This window comes from Trachypithecus francoisi, unplaced genomic scaffold (assembly GCF_009764315.1).
Source record: "Trachypithecus francoisi isolate TF-2019V2 unplaced genomic scaffold, Tfra_2.0 Lachesis_group4, whole genome shotgun sequence".
Classification (NCBI taxonomy): Eukaryota; Metazoa; Chordata; class Mammalia; order Primates; family Cercopithecidae; genus Trachypithecus; species Trachypithecus francoisi.
The window spans coordinates 103,440,685-103,461,246 of NW_022681469.1; the positions used below are offsets into that span (position 1 = coordinate 103,440,685).

Here is a 20,562-nt window from a genome sequence, read left to right on the forward strand (position 1 = left end):
CCACCAACTTTACACGTACATGATTAAAATAAATTGTCTTAGTTTCATTGGTTTGATTTGTTTTGGTTTCCTATTTGAGTTCCTCAAAGGCATAAGTTATTACATCTCTTTAAGTCGCATTATGAAAAATATAAGCTAAGTTCAAAAAAAAAAAAACTCATATGAATAAGTCACCAGGGGCACGTTGCCCCCTTTCAGAATGTTCAAGACTGCTGTGAACTGTAAGCTCCAATCCTTAAGAACGTTTTCATCTGTGCTAATTCTTTGGATTTCCTTTTTTTGGATTGGACTCGTTTGTCGAATCAGCTTCCCTCATATTCCTATTTCAGAGGGAGAAAGGATAATACTCTTCTACAAATTATGTATCTACTTACCTACTTAAGCTTATTGAGAAATGTATGCCAACTCACCCTTAATAAACACAAGCCAGGCCAGCCTTCTCAAACCAATATTCGACCTGGGGAGCATGCTGGCTCTAGGCAAACTGAGTCTAGTACCTGGTGGTGACATCTGTTAGGAATAACACATCTCTTGAGTTCCACATAACTCAAGGCACAGAGGGAGCAGAGCCGCCAGAGCACAGTGGGAGCATTCCAGGGGAAAGATGCCCCCCAGGGCCCAGCTGCACCCCACACGTGCACTGTCCCACCTGGCCTCACTCCCTGGGCATTCCAGATGAAGCAATGCACCACCTCCAGGCCAGGGAGGGACTGGAACACTGAGACATCACAGAAAAGGGACCACTTCACCCACTCTCCTTACAGGTGGGGAGACTGAGGACCAGAGAGGAGCCTTGAACTCCAGCCTTGGACTATGTGCCCCAATCTGCTGATACACACACACATGCACATACACACACCCTTTTTCTAAATTGGACCTTGCTGGATAGACACCTCTTACTCCTTCCCACCCAAGGTTGACGTGTAAAATGTATACCAGCCTGGTATGGTGAGGACACCAGTCCATCGGAACTATCCTACAACTCTAGTGCTGGACAGGATCTGAGGGGCCCCCTTAACCCATTGAGTGCTGGATTGTGGGGAAGTCTAGGAGAAAATAGAGAGGGACCAGGAAGCTAGGAAGGCCAGAGAGCAGGAATGGGACGATGTTACTTCGATAGCTCAAAACAGATGGAAATATTTTAGTATTTTAAGAGCAGGTGGACTGGGCACGGTGGCTCATGCCTGTAATTCCAGCACTTTGGGAGGCCAAAGGGGGTGGATCACCTGAGGTCAGGAGTTCGAGACCAGCCTGGCCAACATGGCAAAACCCCATCTCTACTAAAAATACAAAAATTAGCCAAGTGTGGTGGCACATGCCTGTAATCCCAGCTACTAGGGAGGCTGAGGCAGGAGAATCACTTGAACCTGAGAGGCAGAGGTTGCAGTGAGCCAAGATCATAGCACTGCACTTCAGCCTGGGCAACAGAGGGAGACTCCATCTAAAAAAAAAAAAAAAAAAAAGACACATCCAGGTGAAGCTGTACTAGCCTGTATGGCTGAAGATCAGTTGTGCTGTCACCCAGTTCCTGATTGGTGAGCTGGAAAAAACAGAAAAATAAGCAAAATCCTACATGCAGAGAAGATGGCTTTATTGGAATGAAGCAGAATCACCTAAGCAGGATGAGCTCATTAAAATTGCTGGATACCCTTCGCCATAGGCCTCTCTGCACACCAGGGCTCAAGGTGTCAGTGGGGACTAGTGGGCTCTTGAGGGCTAGGGAAGACACCCCTATAAGCATGGGCTTCACCTGCCTTCCCTACCTACAGAATCGCCCCCTTTTTAGCAGTAAGGACAATAAACATCACTACCCTTGGGTCTTTGGGCCCCCAAGAATGGCCCCACACTGGCCCCCAGCTTGGCAGCAAATTCCACTCATCATCCTCATTGTATTCTAAACCTAAAGAAAACAAGACGTCATGCCCAGCAGCTCCTCCATGAAACATTAATCACTGTCCCCTCCTAGAGAGGCTTCTGACCAGTGAAGGTGTGACCTACAGGAGTGATGGAAAAATCCCAAAGGGCCAGCACGTGACCTGGCCACACCATGGGCAGGGTCCCGGCACCAGTTCCTCCAGTGCTTTTCCAGATTCCTGGCTTGGGTTCCAGGGATACTGAGGACTGCCTAAAAATCCCAAAAGGGGCCAGGCGCGGTGGCTCAAGCCTGTAATCCCAGCACTTTGGGAGGCCGAGACGGGCGGATCACGAGGTCAGGAGATCGAGATCATCCTGGCTAATACGGTGAAACCCTGTCTCTACTTAAAAATACAAAAAACTAGCCGGGCGACGAGGCGGGCGCCTGTAGTCACAGCTACTCGGGAGGCTGAGGCAGGAGAATGGCGTAAACCCGGGAGGCGGAGCTTGCAGTGAGCTGAGATCCGGCCACTGTACTCCAGCCTGGGTGGCAGAGCAAGACTCCGTCTCAAAAAAAAAAAAAAAAAATCCCCAAAGGGAGAGAACCCTCCCTGCATCTACCGAATCCCCCAAGAGTGCCGTGGTCCTTGTGGTCAAGTGGCCTTGAGCCAGCTACACCCTTCCATTTGGGCCCTCGGAGCCCACAGAAGCTTTGAGATGGATGACGGTGCTGGGAGCAGGGCCAGGGCTATGGGCCACTAATCCCACTGAAGCTTTACCACATCTCTGGCCAGTGGACGAATCCTAGCCCAAGGTGTTTCAGAAATCAAGTCTTCTCCCTATAACCTCTCAACACCTCTCCAGGGCCAGGAAAGATGAATCCCCTTGATTCTGGAGGAGAAAGTGAAATGTCAAAAAGCAAATGTGAATCTGTAAGGATCTCAGACTCCTAAATGTTTAGAAACCCAGAAGAGGTTGATCCGATGCTTGAGATCGTAAATATGTGTGGCTGAAGTGAACATTCACCGCTGGGCTCTGGCTGACCTTCTGATCTTCCCAGGGTTCCTAGGGGTCCTCAGAATAAATGGAGCAATAACAGAACCATATGCAGAACTGTAACTTTTTGCTCTTGTGAGTTTAATGGAAAGACAAATACTCTAGGATTCAATGGCTGTTGGATCAAATTCTGCTTCCTTCTGGGCCAGGTGCAGGGGGCATGACCTTCCAAGCCAGCTGAGCCATTCTGTGTGCAAGTCTCAAGGGGAGGGCCAGGAGGGCGTCTGATGGAGATAGTGACGTGTTGTCTGGTCTCATCAGGGACCCAGTCGGAGATGCGTGACAGGTGCCCCTCACCAAGTCACATCACATGTGCAGTTGCCTGAATGTTCAACAGCCTGAGGACAAAGATTGAATCCTGGGAGTTTTCAAGAAATTTACTACCTCCATTAAAATCTAATGAACAAACAGACAAGGTCTCAGCTACCCAAGGAGCCCCATTTCATCTGTTTTTCCCTCAAACCTCTCCCTGTGTCGGGCTGTATAGAAGATGAGAAGATCAGAGTCAGGGGTAGCCCCAAAGAGATGGGGTGCCTGGAGCACTAAAACCACAGGCTGGAAGATGAGGAGGAGTCTGGGATCACTTTGGCCCAAAGCTATTGCCCCCTGGCCTGATGAGTAGCTGAGGGCCTTTCTTACTGCATTATTATCCCTCATGGTACAGCATTGCCCTTCCCCTTCTCAGATACTCTGCTGGGTGAATATGGTTCTCAGACACTTTCCTCCCAAGAAGAGGCCCTGGAAGGCAACAGGGAGGTTTGGGTGACACCACGTCCAGTTAGCCCTGGAATGAACAGGCTTCTCCTGATGCCAGATGGCTCTGGGGTTGGCCCTTCTCCTGCCTTACCCCTCCCCATGCCCACTCTGCAGGAGTGGCTGCGCTCTTCATGAAGCCTGGCTTCCTGGCTAGCCCAGAGCTTAACTTAGCAGGAATCATGACAAAACCGGCCCAGACCACATTGCGGAAAAAGCCTGATCTTTGAAGCCAAGTAGAATAGTTCAAATCCCTGTGTGGCCTAGGGCAAATCATTTCATCTTCAGGGGCCCTGGCATCCTCTACAAATGGGGACACATATCTCTACCTTCCAAGGATGTTGTAAAGATTAGAGCGAATGTATGCAAAATCTCAGGGAGATTCCTCACACATGGTAAGTGCTCAAGCAATACCAGTTCCCTAATGTCTTACTCAGGCCCTGCCTCATGGCTTTAGGATTCTAGAAGTCATATCTAAGCAATACACTAAAGAAGGCTGTGCCATGGAGTGGGGGTGAAATGGGGTTGGGGTAGGAGTGAATGAGTAGGAGTTGAGGTGGGGTGGCTAGGCCCATACTGGTGATTGGGAGGGCTTCAGGCCTAGAAGAATGTGACAAGTTAAGGAGACAAGCCGAGAAGGGCCGTGAGAGATAGGCTTGGAACACCCTCACAGGCAGGCCTGGGATTCAGCGGGCTAGCCCATACCCAATTCCCATAGCTTGGCTGGCACTCTGCCATTTATATGCCCCTCTCAAGCTGAGAGATAAGTTTCCTTATCTGTCGAATGAGCTAAAAGTTCTTGCGAGGGAATGAAGAAGAGTGTGCAGATGTGATGCACTGATTTGCAGGGACTGAGACAGCCTAGTGACCCAGGGCACACTGAAATTAGAAACCCTATTCCATCAACATGGCCTCAGTCTTCATTGGGGGTGCCTAGCTCCTGGCTCCCTGAGACCCAGCCCCCTTATATCACCATCAGCCAGGCATTCCACAGAGGGCACAGGAACCATGTGTCTCCCAGGAGCAGTGCTGGGGCCCCAGGACCTGTCGATACACTATTTCCCGCCTCAGCCCACTGCCGTGGTGATACCTGTTCCCTATTATCAGGCACTATTAAGAGTGTGTGCACGTCAGAAGGATCAGGAGCTGGGGTCCCAGTCTCAACCTGAAGTAGCCCTAACTGCACTGGGCTCTGAGGAGTGAGTCTGTCTCCCATGAGATGCCCAGCCCCGGTCAGATGGGTTGCAAATGTGAGTGGAGGGAGGGAGGAAGGTGGAACAATCCCTAGTGTTCCCTGGGCCCTACTCTGTGGAGGGTAGAGGGGATGAGGGGGCTGTTAGACTTCAGGCCTGCTTTCCCCCATCCCGTCCATACTCCGGAATCAAAAATGGCTCCCATCGCTCCATTTAAACTGATCAGAAGCCTGTCCCTTTTCCCTGCCCCCAGGTCTCCAAAGTCATCCCACTGGGCTCTGGAAGTCTCCTGCTAGGGGCAGGACCCTGTATCCCTCAAATAGGGTTCTGGGGTGTGACTGTATCCATCGCCTGAGATCGGTGGTCTTGAAGGCAGAAGGGGAGGCAGTGGCTCCTCCTCAGACTGGGTTTCTAGCAGTGGACTGATTTCCTTGTGGAGTAATCCAGAAACATTTGTGGGGACACGGCATCAAAAGAAGAAAAACTACAGGAAGCCCGAAGGACCTTACAAGTCATTTTCCTTTATTTGCTTAACATATAATGAAATTCCAACTCCAAAGAGACATATATGCAGAGCAGACAGATGCAGGGTCCTGGTGTGCAGCAGCCTAGAACCAGGCAGGGGGTGGGTGTGCCCCCTCTCCCCTCCATCACAACCCTCCCCACTCCTGGCCCCTGGCCATTGCCCAGGCAGAAACTGAGAAGCTGGAAATGAGAGGAATCAGCCTCATGGTCCAGGGAGTAGCCAGAGACAGGGCCTTGGTTACTAGGCCTGGCCAAATCATTGTCTAGCTGAAACCGTGGGCCTCAGTTTATCTGTTAAATGAGCTAGAAGTTCCTGCTGGGGAATGGAGAAGACAGTGTGCAAACGTGATGCGCTGGTGATAGCTAAGGGCCTCCTGGTTGTCCCTCTGCTCCTAAATACCTGCATAATTGTGTCTCTTGGTTTCTGTTGCCATCATGGCTAAGTGCACAGTGGTGGAACTGCTCTGGCCCTGGTGGAAATGAATGGACTTACGTAGATAGATGAGTGGAAGAATTCAGCCTTCAAAGCTGATTCTGATCTCTGAACTGTCCTTGGGCTGCAACTATAGCGACCTCATCAGGTCAAGGCTGACCCCTCCCCTCCAGGTCAATGTGGACGGAAGGCTGTGGCCAGGGGTCACACGGCAAGCCTGTGCAGGTTACTCACCTGCTCAAATGCCTCCAACCAGGAGCTCATGAACAAGAGAAGAGCTTGCTCCATCCTGCTCAGGACCAGCTGAGGGCTTGGAAAATCCCCAGGCCCAGCAAGGGCATCTGCCTCCATGGGCTGACCTGCATCAGGGTCTTTCTGTTCTCAGGCTTTGGACTTCAGATAGCTTAAGTGCTCTTTGATAAACATACACCAGCATAATGGTGACCTGTGTCTACACTGATGAGAGTGAGTAGAGAACTGAAAGAATGAGCAAGATAATGCAGTGATAGATGCAAAGACCAACTAAAACTCAGAGAAGTAACATGGGTATTCCTCCTACACCCTCTAAATGGCTTTATTCTATCTAGGCAAGCCTCTCCATGGGGAACAGAAAGTTCCAACTACCTGGCTGGCTGTCAGTCTCTGCTTTGTAGCCTGTCTGCTCTGCACACACATACACAGAGGTGTATGGCAACAGGCATGCCCCTGGGGAAAGAACACAGGGCAAGTGGGAAGAGCAGCCCTGGTCTAGATCACATCTTCTGGACCCACGCTGTGTCTGCACTTAGGGGTTGCAGGCCCGTTGAGCTCTGCCGGTCCCTGCCACTTTGCAGAAGGAGGTCGCTGAGGCCCTGAGATAGGGACAATTCCAAGGTCAGGCCGTAAGTCCGAGCGGGTCGGAGGCCTGGGAGCAAGCAGAACTGAAGGAGCAAAGCTTGCCCCTCCACTGCACCTCCTGGGATCTCTCCCCTCCAAGCACCATTGGGAGCAAGGTGCATGTTAGGAGAAGAAGGAGGGCCATGCCCAAAGGCACAAAGCAATTACAGTAGAATCCCAGGCACCTGCGCAGGTGAGTCAGCGAGCAACTTTGGGGCAAGGGGGGACTTTGTGGCACACCTCCCATCACACTCTGAGGGGGCGACTAGCAGGTGGGTCCCTTTCTTTCACCTCCTCCACGACTTCAAGGGAGTGGATGTATTAGTAAATCTTGGTCCCCAGGAAGCTCTGAGGCCAGGAAACAGAAAGAGAAAGAAAGAGATAGAAACACCCCCAAATGAGGCTTGACCATGCAGGTCTGGCAGATCTTGGGGAAGTGACTTTGGCCAGCTTGTCAGAGTGTCTACAATATGGATTTCACCCCTCCCCTCCCTCCGCCCGTCCCTGCCCCTGCCCCCTACGTGGATGCCCAGGCCAGACCCCTTCTATTTGGGCTTCATCTCCACCCTGGAGTGGATGTCGTCGGCATCCAGGTCATACTCCTCCACCTGGCCGCTGGTCCACACCTTCACGCGGTCTGTGAAGTCACTGCTGCGTGGGGCCAGGATGAAGTCGTAGATGAGTACAGCCAGGGCTCCCCCGATGAATGGCCCCACCCAGAAAATCTAGGAAGAGAGCAGGTGTGTTGAGATGGCTGCACTCAGAAGCCCCTGGAAAGTGTTCCCTGGGTTACCTCCCAGCCCACCACCCCGTTGGACAGGTTTTCTCCCACCTAGGATGGAGGCAGGTAGGAGGACCAAATCCTAACATCCTGATTCCAGTGCCCTCAAAACTGGCCCAGGCCAGAGTATGTGGTAAGGGCACCTCCTTGCCTCTGCATGGCCCAGCTCAGGCATGGGCAGTAGCAGCCCCTTCTTGAGGAAGGCCACTGCCCCCACGCTCCCAGCTTTGAAAGGGCCCCAAAGACCATTGCCTAATGCAAAGCTGGCCTAGCACATCCATATCCACAACCATAAGAGCCAAAATCCACTGAGCGCCTCCTCTGTGTTGAGCTCAGTTTACAGATAGGGAGTGAGCCCTTTCCTCCTCCCGGCCACCCTGAGAGGTGGGTACCACCATATCCCCCTCCGCAGCTCAGGAAACCAAGGCTCAAGCACACGGCGCAAGGTCATGCTGAACCCAAAAGTGGCTGAGCCAGGATTTGGAGCCCGACTTTCAACCACACAGCTGGGATGACCTGGAGGCCAGGCAGCATGGGGCAGGGCCGAGCTGGGAGGGCAGAGACTGGGCCTGAAACTGCTCGCAGTGTGACCCCACCCTGCCTCTACATGGCAGGCCTTGGTTTCCTGATTTCCTGTCCCCTGGCTGTCTCCTAGAGCCTCCAGGACAGGAAGGGACACTGTGAGGGTGGGGTCAGACACCAAAGCCTCCCATTCCACCTCCCTGCACAGTAGGGGCAGCCTGTGGGTCGCCTACCCAGTGGTTGCTGAAGTTGTGTGTGATCACCGCGGAGCCGAAGGACCGAGCAGGGTTAATCCCACAGCCGGTGTAGTCAATCTGTGAGGGAAACAGGGAGCGGCAAAGGCAGAGAGTCACAGGTGAAGAGAGAGTGAGAGAAGGGAAAGGGTGGAGGGAGAGAGAACAATCAGGGTGGGGGACCATGAGACCCAGGGAGAGAGGAGTGCTGACCCCAAGCTGGGCAGGAGGTCCCTCTGCTCCTCTCCAGGGCAGGACCCTGCCCCCAGCCCCCAGCACTGACCTGCCATCCTCCACCCAATGCAAGAGCCCTGTCGGGAGTCCCACTGGCTGCCCATGGTAGGGCACCCCACCAGCCCCTGCCCTCCCTTCCCCCACCTCCATCTGGGAGGGCCCCTGACTCACAGCCAGGAGGTGTCCGAGGGCTACAGAGAGGCCGATGGCAAGGGGGGCTGAGCCACCAAGGTCGCGGCGCCTCCGGTCGGTAGTGGCCAGCACACACAGCACCAGCTGGAGGGTCCCGATGATCTCGATGCCCAGGCCCTGGCCCGAATTCACGCCATCAGCCAGCTGCAGGGGACAGAGGTGGTGAGGACTGGTGAGAAGGGTAGGCAGGGACTGTGTCGCAGGACCCCAAGGATCCCCAGGCCTCCCAGACCCAGGCATGGAGGGCAGACCCTCAGATGGGCCTTCAGAGTCCATCACAGGGTCCCGGGCAAGCACACACAGCAGGTAGTGGAAATCAGACCTTGAACCCACCCACTGCTGTTGATGAAACTCCAGCTAAGCCCCTAATACCTGCCTAGACCCAGGCTCCACTCTGCCTAGAAGCTGGAGAGGCCTGGGGTGAGCTGAGGCCTTCACATCCAGCTGCAACCAGGCCAGGGTATTCTGGGGTACCAAGGCCAGAGGTAAGGGGCAAGCCCCAGGCATGAAGATGATGGTCAGGAGCACTCCTAGGAGAAGAGATGCAAACAGGTGGGAAGGCCCAGCAGGGGACATGGCTTCATACCCAAAAGTCCAGACCATTCCACCCCATGCCCAACCACATCTAAATTCTGGGGCTGGGGAGGCCTTCAGAGAGGTCCTGGCTCCCTCCACCCCTCTTTCTCCTCTGTGCTTGCCTCCCTTATTGTCTCCACCCTCTCTCTCTCCTTCTCCACCCCTGTATCTTTCCTTGGTCCAAGGCCTGTCTCCCATTACTTCTGGCCCTGCCCTCCCTGTCTCTCCTTCTCTCTTCTTCCTCCCTACCGCTGGCCCCAGCCTCACCCTCCCTCTCCCTGGCCAGAGAGGCCCCGCCACCACCATCTGGCTGCCACTTACTCCTGGGCCACTTTTAGAAACATGACTCATGGAAAGAGAAGGGAATAGGAGCTGCTGTTAGGTCATGAAAGCCCTCCCCATGCAGCTGCCCCAGGAGGACCCCTCCCCAGGAAGCCCCAGCACCTTCCACTATGCTTTGTGGCCATCCCAGGGGCTAAGTGCACTCACACAGGGGAGCTGGACCACATCAGCAAAGGCTCACTTGCAGAGATGCCCAGATGAGGTCACTTAGGCTGCCTTCTCCCAGGCAGGGCTGCTGTTGCACCCAAACACTTCCCAGATGGGAGTCTCACTACCCAGCTCCCATCCTCAGGGTATGGGAGTGTCTCTAAGGCCATAGGGAATTTTGCAAAATCCAAGGTAGGGGGGTACACCTTGGAGGTTTTCCCAGCGCCACCCTGAGGCCATCCTACAAGAACAATCCTCTTCCCGCCTTTGTCTGCAGCCCTGGGTTACAGGGAATGACTCACATCCCCTCCCCTGCCTTGCAGCCCCAACTTTGGGCTTTTCCTGGCGGACCCCAGGGCTACATCCCTTAGGTCCGCCAGCCCTCTGGGCAATGCCCAGTTCCCTTTCTGTCCCAAGGTTGGGCTGAGGAGGCAGAAGCCCTGTGTTCAGGTCCTGACTCTTCTACTTTCTGGCACTGTGAGCATGGCCTATCCCCTCTGGTCTTCAGTCTTCCCATCTACAAAATGGATCTCATTGTCCATGCCTGCTCTCCAGAGCAGCTGGGAGATTCTAAGGCCAGAGGGGCTGTCTCAGGGCATTTGGAAAGAGTTGCCGATGCAGAAGGGATGGGGTAGTGGTTGTGACTCTTGTTTTGGTTCTTCTCATTGTGTGTGCAGGATTTGGGGACAGGCAGAAGGAGTGACGGCAGCTGGAGCTGCTGGCAGAAGCCTGCCCAGAATTAGGACAGGCTGAATGGGGTTGAGGCTGGTGAAGCCAGCCCGGCTAGTCCTGATGCCCACCCACACTTGCACCTGTGAGGCCCCTGTCCCTCTGGATCTGAGCCGTCAGGAAGCTCGCGGCTCCTTCTATTCCTCTATCTTCTGCTCTGTGGGGTTGGCCTAATTGCTAGCTGGCCGAAGTCCTGAAACCAGCCCTTCCCCGATGATTAATGGAGTCATCGCTGTAAGTGGCTCCCGCCTTGGAGAATCCTCCCAGCCCCACCCCTCACAGATGTGACCAGAAGGAGCTCATCTCCTCCTCTGTTTCTTAACCAGCTGTGAGAGTCCCAGCTGCTACCCAAAGACACCAGGCTTTTTATGCAAAGTGGACAGAGCAGGGGGTGATGGTTCCAGGCCCTGTACTCTGAGTCCTTGGGAAGGGGAGGGGTCAGCCACCTGTCCTGGGAATTCTGGAATGTGCTTTCCTGACTGCTGAGAACCACATGGGCTGACAGCCTTCCTCTCCAATACCCACTACCACTACCACCAGGAAGCCTCTCCTGATTGCTTCAACATCTACTGGCAACCTTCCTTCAACTGCCTAATACACTTGCATTATTTACATCTGGAAAAACTTGATAATTCAGAATTGGAAGGGGCACTGAAAGGCCTGTTGAAAGTCAATGTCCAGGAAAGAGCAGGTAAAATACTTCAAAATGTGCGTTACTGTTTACAACCCATTAAATTTGAAAAGTTGCTTACCCAGGGACAATTCCCATTGTAATCACTTGTTTTATATATATATATGTGAATGTATAAATGTATGTGAAGTATTTGTATATAAAATATATTTTATATATATGCACATATATTATATATAGTATATATATGTGTATATGTGTGTGTGTGTGTTTGAACATCTCCATGTAGTTTTGCCTGACCCAGGTCTTATTAAGGCAGAAAAAAGTAACAATCGGAACAATTCTCTTCCCGCTTTTGCAGCCCTGGGTTTTGTGAATGCAAGTATTACCTAAAGAATAATCCACACATTTCTTCTGAAGTGTCAGAAAGATACAAGCTCTCCATTTTGTGCTGAGCCCTTGTAAAACCACTGCTCAAGGCCCAGTTCAGACCCCACCAGCTCCTAGAAGCCTTCCCAGATCCCTGGCTGGAATTAACTTCTGCTCCCACCCACCATGCCCTCACTGAATTCTCTGCATCTTGTAGGAAACCAATCATCCTGCAGCCTACATGGGTGCATCTCCTCCTGGCCTGGGAGCTCGGTGAGGACAGGGTGGGGGACCTCTGCCATTTCTCTGCCCACACGTCTGAGGAGAGGCTCATTGTGTGGTGACAGAAGTGGCAGAGAATGCTAATTTTCTAGAACCCCCACCTTCACTAGGGGCAGCCTGGCTCCAGAGGTGCTCTCCGGACCCAGGGCTATCTTCTTCACTTTCTAGCTGGGAAACAATGGGCCAATCATTAGCCTCTGGGAGCCCCAGAGGGCAGCCTGTGTGATGGCTCAGTGAGATGATGATGCGGAGGCTGAGGCCCAGGGAGGATGCAGCAAAGCCGGGATCCTTGCCCCATAGTCTGTGCCACCCTACACTCACAGGTCAATGGGCTGGTCACTCCCAGGCCCAGCCAAGGAACCTGGCTATTCCTAGCGTGGACTTGGGAGCCGGCAGAAGGTGGTTCTGTGGCTGCCAGAGTGTCCTGCCTCCAGGACAGCCCAGGGATGATATCTCCAGGCAATGTGCTCTAAGCCTTCCCTGCTGCCCATAGACAGGCCAACCAGGATAGCTTCCAAGGCATGGGGCCCCTGGCTTGGCCTGGGCACTCTGGCGCCCTGGCTTTGGGGAACAGCAGGCTCCAGAGCCAGGCCTGACTGAGGCTCTGAGCATTCGTTCTCAAGGAACAGGAAACATCGAGGCCTTCCCTGCCCACCCCAGTGCCTCCAGGACTCAGCACTGGGCAGTGAGGAGACCCATGTGGGCCCCACAGTGTCACTCCTCCATGGGTGTTCACACGTGGACATGGGGGTATTCCTGGTTTTGTGTGCCTCTGTGTGTCTTTGTAAATAAGTGCCTGCTGTGTCTGTGGATGACCACATGTGTCCAGGGCTGACTCTTTCTCTTTTTTGTTAGATTGTAAGTGGTTTATTGCACAATAATTAAATTTTAAAAATCTATAAAAGAACTACAAAAACCCCCCACTTGTATGCACCAAACAATATAGCCTAAAAATAAATGCGGGAAAAATTGACAGAATTACAAGGAGGATTGGATCACTCTACCACCAGAGTGAAAAATTTTAACAATCTTCTATTAGAAATGTATAGAATAATGAAGCAGCCAAAAACTACCAACAACACGAACAGGGAGGGTTCAAACCCCATAATTAATAAGCTTGCTTTAAGAAAAATATGAAAAACCCTCTACCCCTGAATTAGAGAATGCACACTCTTTTTCATCCCATGTTGGATATTTAGACAACTGATGAGGTACTGACCAAGTGTCTCGGCCCTCTCTGGGAACAGCTATCATACAGGGGTCTCTGCAGGAAATGAGGTCCTGGAGGCTGTGCTGTGTGTTTGCACTGGTATGTCTGATGGCACTTCTGAGTGCCTCACTGTTTCCCTGTGTCATACACCCACACAGGTGCCACTACCAGCTAGAGAGGGAAGAGAAGAGAAAAAAAAAAAGAGCCCTCCATGTGAGAAAGCAGCAGGTCTCAACAAGCCCTTTATTTGCTCCCAGAAACCATTTCATCTTCCTGACAAGAAACAATACACAAAGCAATGGCTTCCTCCCTCCCTCCCTCCCTCCCTCCTTCTTTTCCTAACTCCAGGGCAGGGAAAGGAAAAGGCTCTATTGAGGAACCCCCGCCCAACCCTCCTTGGGTCCCAGAGCCTGAGTGGGACCATCCGGTCTTGAGAATGTGCTTTGTGTATCGTGTGTGCATCCCCCACGCAAGAGCACATGTGTGTACATGTTTGTGTTTGTGCCATGTGTGTATACTTCGGAGCAGCAGAAATAATCAAGGGCTAGGAGGCAGCGCCATACCTCTGTCTTCATGCCTCCGTGGGCTTCAGTTTCCCCATCAGTAAAATGGAGGCCTTGGCCCAGATTCTAGCCCCTGGCAGTATCCAGAAGTACCTCCTGCCTGACCTCGGGTTGGTCACCCTCCAGCCCCAGATCAGAAACCTGAGCACCGGATCCCCTGCAGATCATCAGAACTGCTGGTCTCAGCATGACACAAAGCCTATGTTGTAGAACCTGTCACCCACCCCACTGGACCCCTGCATAGAACAGCACCCCCAAAACAGCCTCCCCACCAGATAGCATCCACTTGCACACCCCTAATGGCAAGGATCTTACTGACTTAGAGGCAGCCCCTTCTTCATGTCAACAATGATATCAACAACAACATTCTTTACACTGAGTAGAAATCTGCCTCTCAAGGGGCCCTGACAGCGAGATTGCAGGCACTGAGAGAAGCTGCTGAAAGGGCCGGGGGCATTTTCCAGCCTTTCCGGGTATCTTTTAAGTTGGAGATTTCAGCCTCAGAGTATGCCCACCCCACTGAACTGTAGCTCCTGGCTGAGTGAAGACAGCCCCTCATGACCCCCCTGGGCACCATTCCATGTGGGCAAGGAGCCCCTCTTGTCCCCAGGGGGAAGCCCTGACTGAGGGGACCCTGGCTACTTGCAGGGCCTCATGGACAGCATTTTCCTGCCTTCACCTCTAGGTGTGAGGGCTCAGATCCCAGCCATTCAGGAGACTCCAGACTTGGTGCTTCCAGAAGGTAAGGGCCATGGCCCCTGCTGGGTGGGGGCCCTAGACTAAGTGGGGGCACCATCTGAAATTGGCTTGTAGTGAACTAATGGCCCCTTCACGCTGCCAGAAGGTTGCCTGGGGTGGCGAAGGGAAGGCAAGGTGTGAGAGGAGGCTGTGACCTGGGGGTAATGAGCAGGGGGTGAGCCCCTCAGACAGGCATCCCAGGGGGCCATGTCCCTTCTCAAAGCATGGCCCCTTCAGAGTTCCCAGGGCAAGCCCCGGTCAGGGCCAAGTATTGGGATGGGCAACACTGGGACCGGCTGGGCTGTTCTGAGGGCCTTAAAGGGGAAGCAGCCTCAGGATTTTCTGTGATGAGGGAAGTCTCCACCACGCAGCTCCCGCCCCATCTCTGTGCCCTCCCCCTCATCTGGGGCTGGCGGAAACAGTAATTATATGTCCCAGATGTGGCATCACCACCCAGCCCCCAGCCCCTCCCTGGGCAGGCCGGGCTGGGCAGGGACATGGAAACTCTGCCTTCCTTTCCCCAGCCCTCCTCTGAGCTCTGGAGGAGGTGGCAGCGCCCCCGGGAGAACTGGTGGCATGAAGGAGCCTCTCACTGTATGGCTGGGGAAACTCAGGCCCAGAAAAATGGGATAAAGGGGAGAGTTTAGGGCTTCAGTCAGGCCCCTGATGCTGCAGGTAGAAACCCTCTTCATGAGCAGTCAGGCCCTGAATGAGCAGGGCTGGGAGAAGACCCCAAAGAGGGTAGCTTTGCCCTCTGCCTGAGCCCAGCGGGCTGAAATCACAGGCTCTGGGGATCCAGACCCCTTCCCCTGGATGCAGCCCCTGGCCCAAATCCTGAGCACTCACCACCCTCCTCCCATGCCCCTTCAGCCTGACCATACCCCACAACTCCCACACCATGGCCTCCACCTCCTCCTAGCCTGTGCTCACACAGTCCCTCTGTCCCTTCCCTCTGCAATGTCTCCACATTCAGGCTCCTACGAAACCTTCTCCCTGATACCTTCCTGGCCCTCCCACCCCTTAAGTTCAAAAGTTCCCAGGCCCGCCCTGACACCGCTTATCGCATCTGCCTCCTGCTCCATATCACAGACAGCTGGGCACTGGCTTATCTTGACCTAGGGCTGTGGGCTTCTCTGAGGAGGCAGCCAGCTAACCTAGCCCTACATTGAGCACCCAGCAGTTCCCGGTCATGCTTGTAGGGAGCCGGCTGAGCAGACCAGACAGCAGAAGAATGAAAAAAGCCAGCAAATACCAGGAATCCTGAGTCCACTAGCATCTCCTACTTCTCAGAGCCCAGTCACACCCTGCTATGTCCCTATCTCATAGACGGGAACTAGGGCCACACAGGCCAGTCTGTTGTGTAATGCCACATGGTATTAGTGGCTGAGCTAGGACAGGGACAGGCAAGAGTGTCCACCCCAGCCTCCCAGCCTCTCACCCTTGGCTAAAATTGGTATTTGGCTCTTAGAACTAGCCGGGACCTTGCAGGCTGGATGGAGGCCCACGGTCTCTCTAGGGCGTATCCTGAGCCCTGACTCAGTCAGGAGAAAGTTGTCCCCAACATGTCCCGAAGGGACACCCCCTGACTCACCCCAACCACTTCCTGCCACCTCTTTTGTTGTTTTCCTTGGGAATCTCCATGCCAACCACTTGCCCCACCCCGGTTTTGCCCAGGGTGGGGCTCAGGGCCAGAGAAGCTGCAGGAGCCTCCCCCAGGTCATGAAGGAGAGTGGGTCACCTGCTGCCCAGACTGTTCCCTGCTCCTCTTGAGGCATCCAGGCCACGCCTGAGACCCCTCCAGTTCCAGGGCCAGTGTCTGACGGGAGCCTTTGGGGGGTACCGTCTCTATTTCTAGGCCCAGAGTTGAGCTTCTGACCCTCACCCTTCCACTGTCAGGACAGGGCAGTGCCTGAGCCCCCACCATCGTGCTTAGCACCCTTATGTTCAGCACTGCCCTTGCTGGGCTGCTCTTAGCCAGCGTTCGTGGGATGGGTGATAAGTTCAAAGCAATGAAGTGAGCTGGCTGTCCGGGTGTGGCTGTGAGGTCACAAGACCTAAGTCCCCTCTTGAGGGTCAGGGTCCTCAGCTCCAATAAAGCTCAATAAGTTAGCAGCAGACAGGTCTTGAACCCAGGTGTCTGCCTCCCAGCCCAGGGCCGGCTCCCACACTAGGCTGCTCCTCTTTCTCTCCCATCTGCAACACGCCCAGCCCAAGTATTGGGGTGACTATAACAAATGAAGGCCAGGGAGGGAATGGGGCACAGGAGTCGGGTGTGGCCTGTGTTCCAGATGGCACAGAAGGGGCCGCCCTCCCGCCTCTGGCTCGGATGCGCATACTAGAGTGTGAAGCCTCTGGCAGCAGGGGCAGAGGTTCTGCCCTGTGAGATGGGAGGGATGCTACGGGGCCAGAAAATCTAGGAATCACATCCCCTCCCCTACAGGATGCTTCCCCAGCCTATCATACCCAGCCAAGCTTCAGTGTGAGCTTGACCCTACCCAGTGGAACTCCCCGAGGCTACAAGCTCTGCCCCCACTGGAAACTGAGACCTGGGGGCAGAGCTTGACATGGCCTGCCTGAGCTCTGTCCCATACATACCCCTCAGCCACGTCTAAACTGGCTAAAGTCTAAACTCCAGCCCATGGAGGTAATCTTCAATCTTGGGCCAAGCAGAGGTTGGCTGCAGAGGAGGTTGGGTGAGGTGTCACCGTGACACAAAAGCGCTAAGCCCCCCATGGCTGAGCTGAGCCAGCTGCCCTCTGCACCAGACCTTCACCTAGCCTCCCCCAGGCTGTCAGCCGCAGGATCTGAACTTTGACCGGGAAGTGAGAGGACAGCTGCTGTAAACACTACTGCCATCTCTGAGGCGCCCTCAGAGATGACCCACACCGTCCCCACACCCACCTGCCCTGCCTACAGCCCTGCCAGCCTCATCTCTCTAGACAAGTCCTCCTCTCTGCTCCTTAACCTCTCTCCCTCCTTGTGAGGGCACCCCCAAGCCTGCCCACCTGTCCCCTGGGCCCTCAGAGACATCCTCCAAGCCTTCCTCAGTCTCTCAGGCCAAATCGCCCCCTGCTGTTGCCCAAGCCCGGCCTGAGTTTGCACTTGTCTGAGGAGCTGGGAAAGGCCAGGTCTGGGACAGCAGGCAGCTGCCACTAGCAGCCACTTTGCCATGCTAAGCAGCCCAGGAGACATTCTTTTCCACAGCTGCCACCCAGTTACCAGTATCTGCTTGTCATTAGTGACCCCAGTCCAGACCCCATTCAAGCCAGGAGCCATGGGCACGTGTGGTTGCAAACTCACCCCCACACACCCTAACACAGCAGCACAAACATGCACACAGTTTACACAAGCACAGAGACTCATGCTGGCAGATGCATGCACACATACACACCTTCACACACACACACGCACACGTACATGCACACACACGCACATGCACACACACACACACACGCCACACCTCTCAGTGCCTGGAGACCCTGCAGCCCAGCACTTGCCCCCCAGCCCATACTGTAATCCAGGAAAACTGCCTTCAAACAGCTGCAGAAAGTGTTTTCACTCCCTTATCTTTGTCTAATTTCCAGGGGCAGAAGAGTGGAAGAGGGCCTTTCTCTTGATTCCTAGAGGTGGTTTGTTTGGAAATCTGTGTGAATATGGGGGGCTCCCTGAGAGAGTCCTGTTCACACACCTGCAGAACCAGCTGCAGACAGGCTGGGCATCTGGTTCAGGGTGGCTGGGGAAAGCGGGCAAAGTTTCCCCGGGGTGCAGGGCTGCAGGAGGAGGGAGTTGGCATCACAGGCAGGACTGAGAAGGGCCAAAAAGCTACAGCCAAGGGGCGAGGAACTGCTGGCCAAGCTTATTCCCCATAATAGATGCCCTGCAGGGGACATTGGCAAGACCATTATTCTCTTGATCTCAGCTTCCCACAGTGCCTGGCAGAAAACAGGCTCTGGGAGGCATGCATAACTGAGTTCCAGCCCCAGCTCTTTCCCGCCCCCCCGCCCCCGCTCTCTATGTGACCTCCAACAACCTCTTGTCCTCTCCATTCCTCAGTGTCCCCATCTGCACAATGGGCAGAGGATGGAACTGGTGCCTTTCAGCATCATTCTAGAACCCCCCAAGCTCGGGGACACCCCACTCACGTCATTGCGGCCGAGCGAGTTCCCAGGCAGGGAGGAGGTGATGCCTGAGAGGATGGCGGTGGCGACGATGGCCCCCACGCACTGGGCGATGATGTACATGAGGGCACGGAAGATGCTGATCTGGCAGCTGAGCAGCAGCCCCAGCGTGACAGCCGGGTTGAGGTGGGCGCCACTGATGTGACCCACGCTCTGTGCCAGCGTGGCGATGCTCAGTCCGAAGGCCAGCGACACCTTCACGTTGTCCTGGACTGCCGTCTGGTTGTTCCCCACCGGGTATTTGAAACCCAGGGCAGAGCCGATGCTGATGAAGACAAAGAGGGTCGTGGCCAGGAACTCGGCCACCACTGCCCTCCAGAAGAGCTTCTTCTTGAACTCGCTGGCCATGCTGGCAGGGGGCTTGGCCTGAGACCGCTGCTGGGTGCTCAATTCCCTCTGAGAGCTGAGCCACAGCCTGGGTTGGGCCTATTTATAGGGCCGGGGGGCGGGGGGAGCACAAAGGGAGGAAGGCCTCTCTTCACTCCTGGCCCGCCCCACACCGCAAGGACCTCCTCTGGATGGATGCAGACACGGCTCTGCTGTCCGCCTGCCAACTTTTTCCTTCCTCCTCTCCCCCTCCCTCTCTCTCTCCCTCCGCCCTCAGCCCTGCCCAGCCCAAGGAGGCAGGCAGGAGGCAGCCGTCGCTCTAATAAGGCTTTGGGAAATTCTTCCAAGCTGGCCCCACTCAGGGGACCAGAGAAATCCAGGTGTCTCCGCTCTGTGTGCAAAGCTCAGGGGGTTCCTGAGGACACAGCCAGGTGCTCCGGAGTGGGTGGGGCGGGCGGGCTGGACTCAGTGGGTGGACGTTGCCATCCCTGGAGGCAGGCACCATGATCCTGCTGGCCTGACATCTCCATCCCAATCCAGAGAGGCACTGGCCTGGAGTCCCTGGGCCCAGGGCTCCAGAGGGGCAGTCAGGGCCTCCCGCACGGCCACTGCATGCCATGGTTAGGGATGTCCCAGAGTCCCCAGTCTCCCCGAGCCAGGCCTGTGTGGATGGGGCACGGAGGCATCAGAAGGTGCAGAGAGGTTGTCTGTGGCTGCCCTCCGTGCCATGGTTGGGGACAGGCCTGAGCTAGGCAGAGTTGTTAGAAAGCCGCCACCCTGGGAGCTCCCAAACTTCTCCAGAGCAATTTGAACCAATGATTTGTGAGCAGGTTGGTGAAGATGGGGACAGTTTAGGACTTTCCTCTCAAGGCAGTCACACTGGCGGGTCACTGGGAAGGTGGAAGGAATGGCAGCCCCACCTAGCATTGGAAGGTGCTGGAGAGGAGGGAGGGAGCAGGAGAGAAAGGGAGAGACAGAGAGATGCAGGCTGAGGGGAGGAGAAGAGACAGACAAGGAGAAAGGAAAGACAGTAGCAGGGAAATAGAGCAAAAGTGGAAGCAAAAGAGACACATCCCCAACCAGAGACAGAGAGACAAGCAGGGCCAACAGAGACAGTGAGACAAGCAGGGCCAAGAGAGACAAAGAGACAAGCAGGGCCAAGAGAGACAGAGAGACAAGCAGGGCCAAGAGAGACAGAGAGACAAGCAGGGCCAAGAGAGACAGAGAGACAAGCAGGGCCAAGAGAGACAGAGAGAGCGCAGAGGGCTAGGAAAAGACAAACTGAAACAGGAAGATAGGACTGGACCCAGAGCCAAGAAGTAGAAAGGGAGAGATAAATGAGGAGAAGCAGAGAGTGGTAGGGGCCAGACGAGCCCCTGCAGAGGGAGGGGCCGAGGCCCTGCTGCGGACCCCCGCGGGCCCCCGGTGCCCTGGGCATCTCCAATCCAGAGGCCCAATGCCAGCCAACAAACAAAAAGAATCCGGACTCTGGGGCCAGCGAGCTGTCAGGAATCCCTGGGCCTGGCCCACTTGCCTGCTGCATGGAACGTGCTGGAAGAGCCAGGCCCAGGAGGGAGGGTCCCCCTGCATCCCCTAGGGAGGGTCTGGGATGATCTGGGCTCTCCTCCCACCTCCTGCCTGCCCCACCACAGTCCTACTCGGGAGTGTTGGCATCTTCCCATTTATACGCCTGGTGAGAGGACTTCTCTGAGTTCTAAGTGTGCCTGGGGCAGGATAAGGATGAGTGGGTCTTATGCCTCTTGTCCAGGGGCCATCCTGCAGAGAATGACACCAGCCATTACTGGTCACCCCTCTGCC

The 20,562-nt window shown here is 54.7% G+C and overlaps 1 protein-coding gene and 1 long non-coding RNA gene across 2 annotated transcripts; both read right to left on the reverse strand.

Moving 5' to 3' along the window:
* Positions 1–5,357: 5,357 nt before the first annotated feature.
* Positions 5,358–18,976, reverse strand: AQP1 (aquaporin 1 (Colton blood group)). Its single transcript, XM_033194617.1, has 4 exons — positions 18,382–18,976; positions 8,632–8,796; positions 8,227–8,307; positions 5,358–7,415 (listed from the first exon to the last, which is right to left on the reverse strand). The coding sequence occupies exons 1-4, from the start codon at positions 18,763–18,765 to the stop codon at positions 7,236–7,238; spliced, it is 810 nt and encodes a 269-aa protein (XP_033050508.1). The 5' UTR covers positions 18,766–18,976; the 3' UTR covers positions 5,358–7,235.
* LOC117073568 lies at positions 13,268–18,373 on the reverse strand. The gene is made up of 3 exons (XR_004433279.1): positions 17,663–18,373; positions 17,141–17,630; positions 13,268–16,988 (listed from the first exon to the last, which is right to left on the reverse strand). It is a non-coding gene; the product is annotated as an uncharacterized LOC117073568 (long non-coding RNA).
* Positions 18,977–20,562: the final 1,586 nt, after the last annotated feature.

Coding starts and splice junctions, on each gene's coding strand:
- AQP1 (XM_033194617.1), bottom strand. CDS start 18,765: ATGGCCAGCGAGTTCAAGAAGAAGCTCTTCTGGAGGGCAGTGGTGGCC. Junction 8,797..18,381: donor ACTCGCTCGGCCGCAATGAC/GTGAGTGGGGTG, acceptor TGTCCCCTGCAG/CTGGCTGATGGCGTGAATTC. Junction 8,308..8,631: donor CCCTCGGACACCTCCTGGCT/GTGAGTCAGGGG, acceptor TTTCCCTCACAG/ATTGACTACACCGGCTGTGG.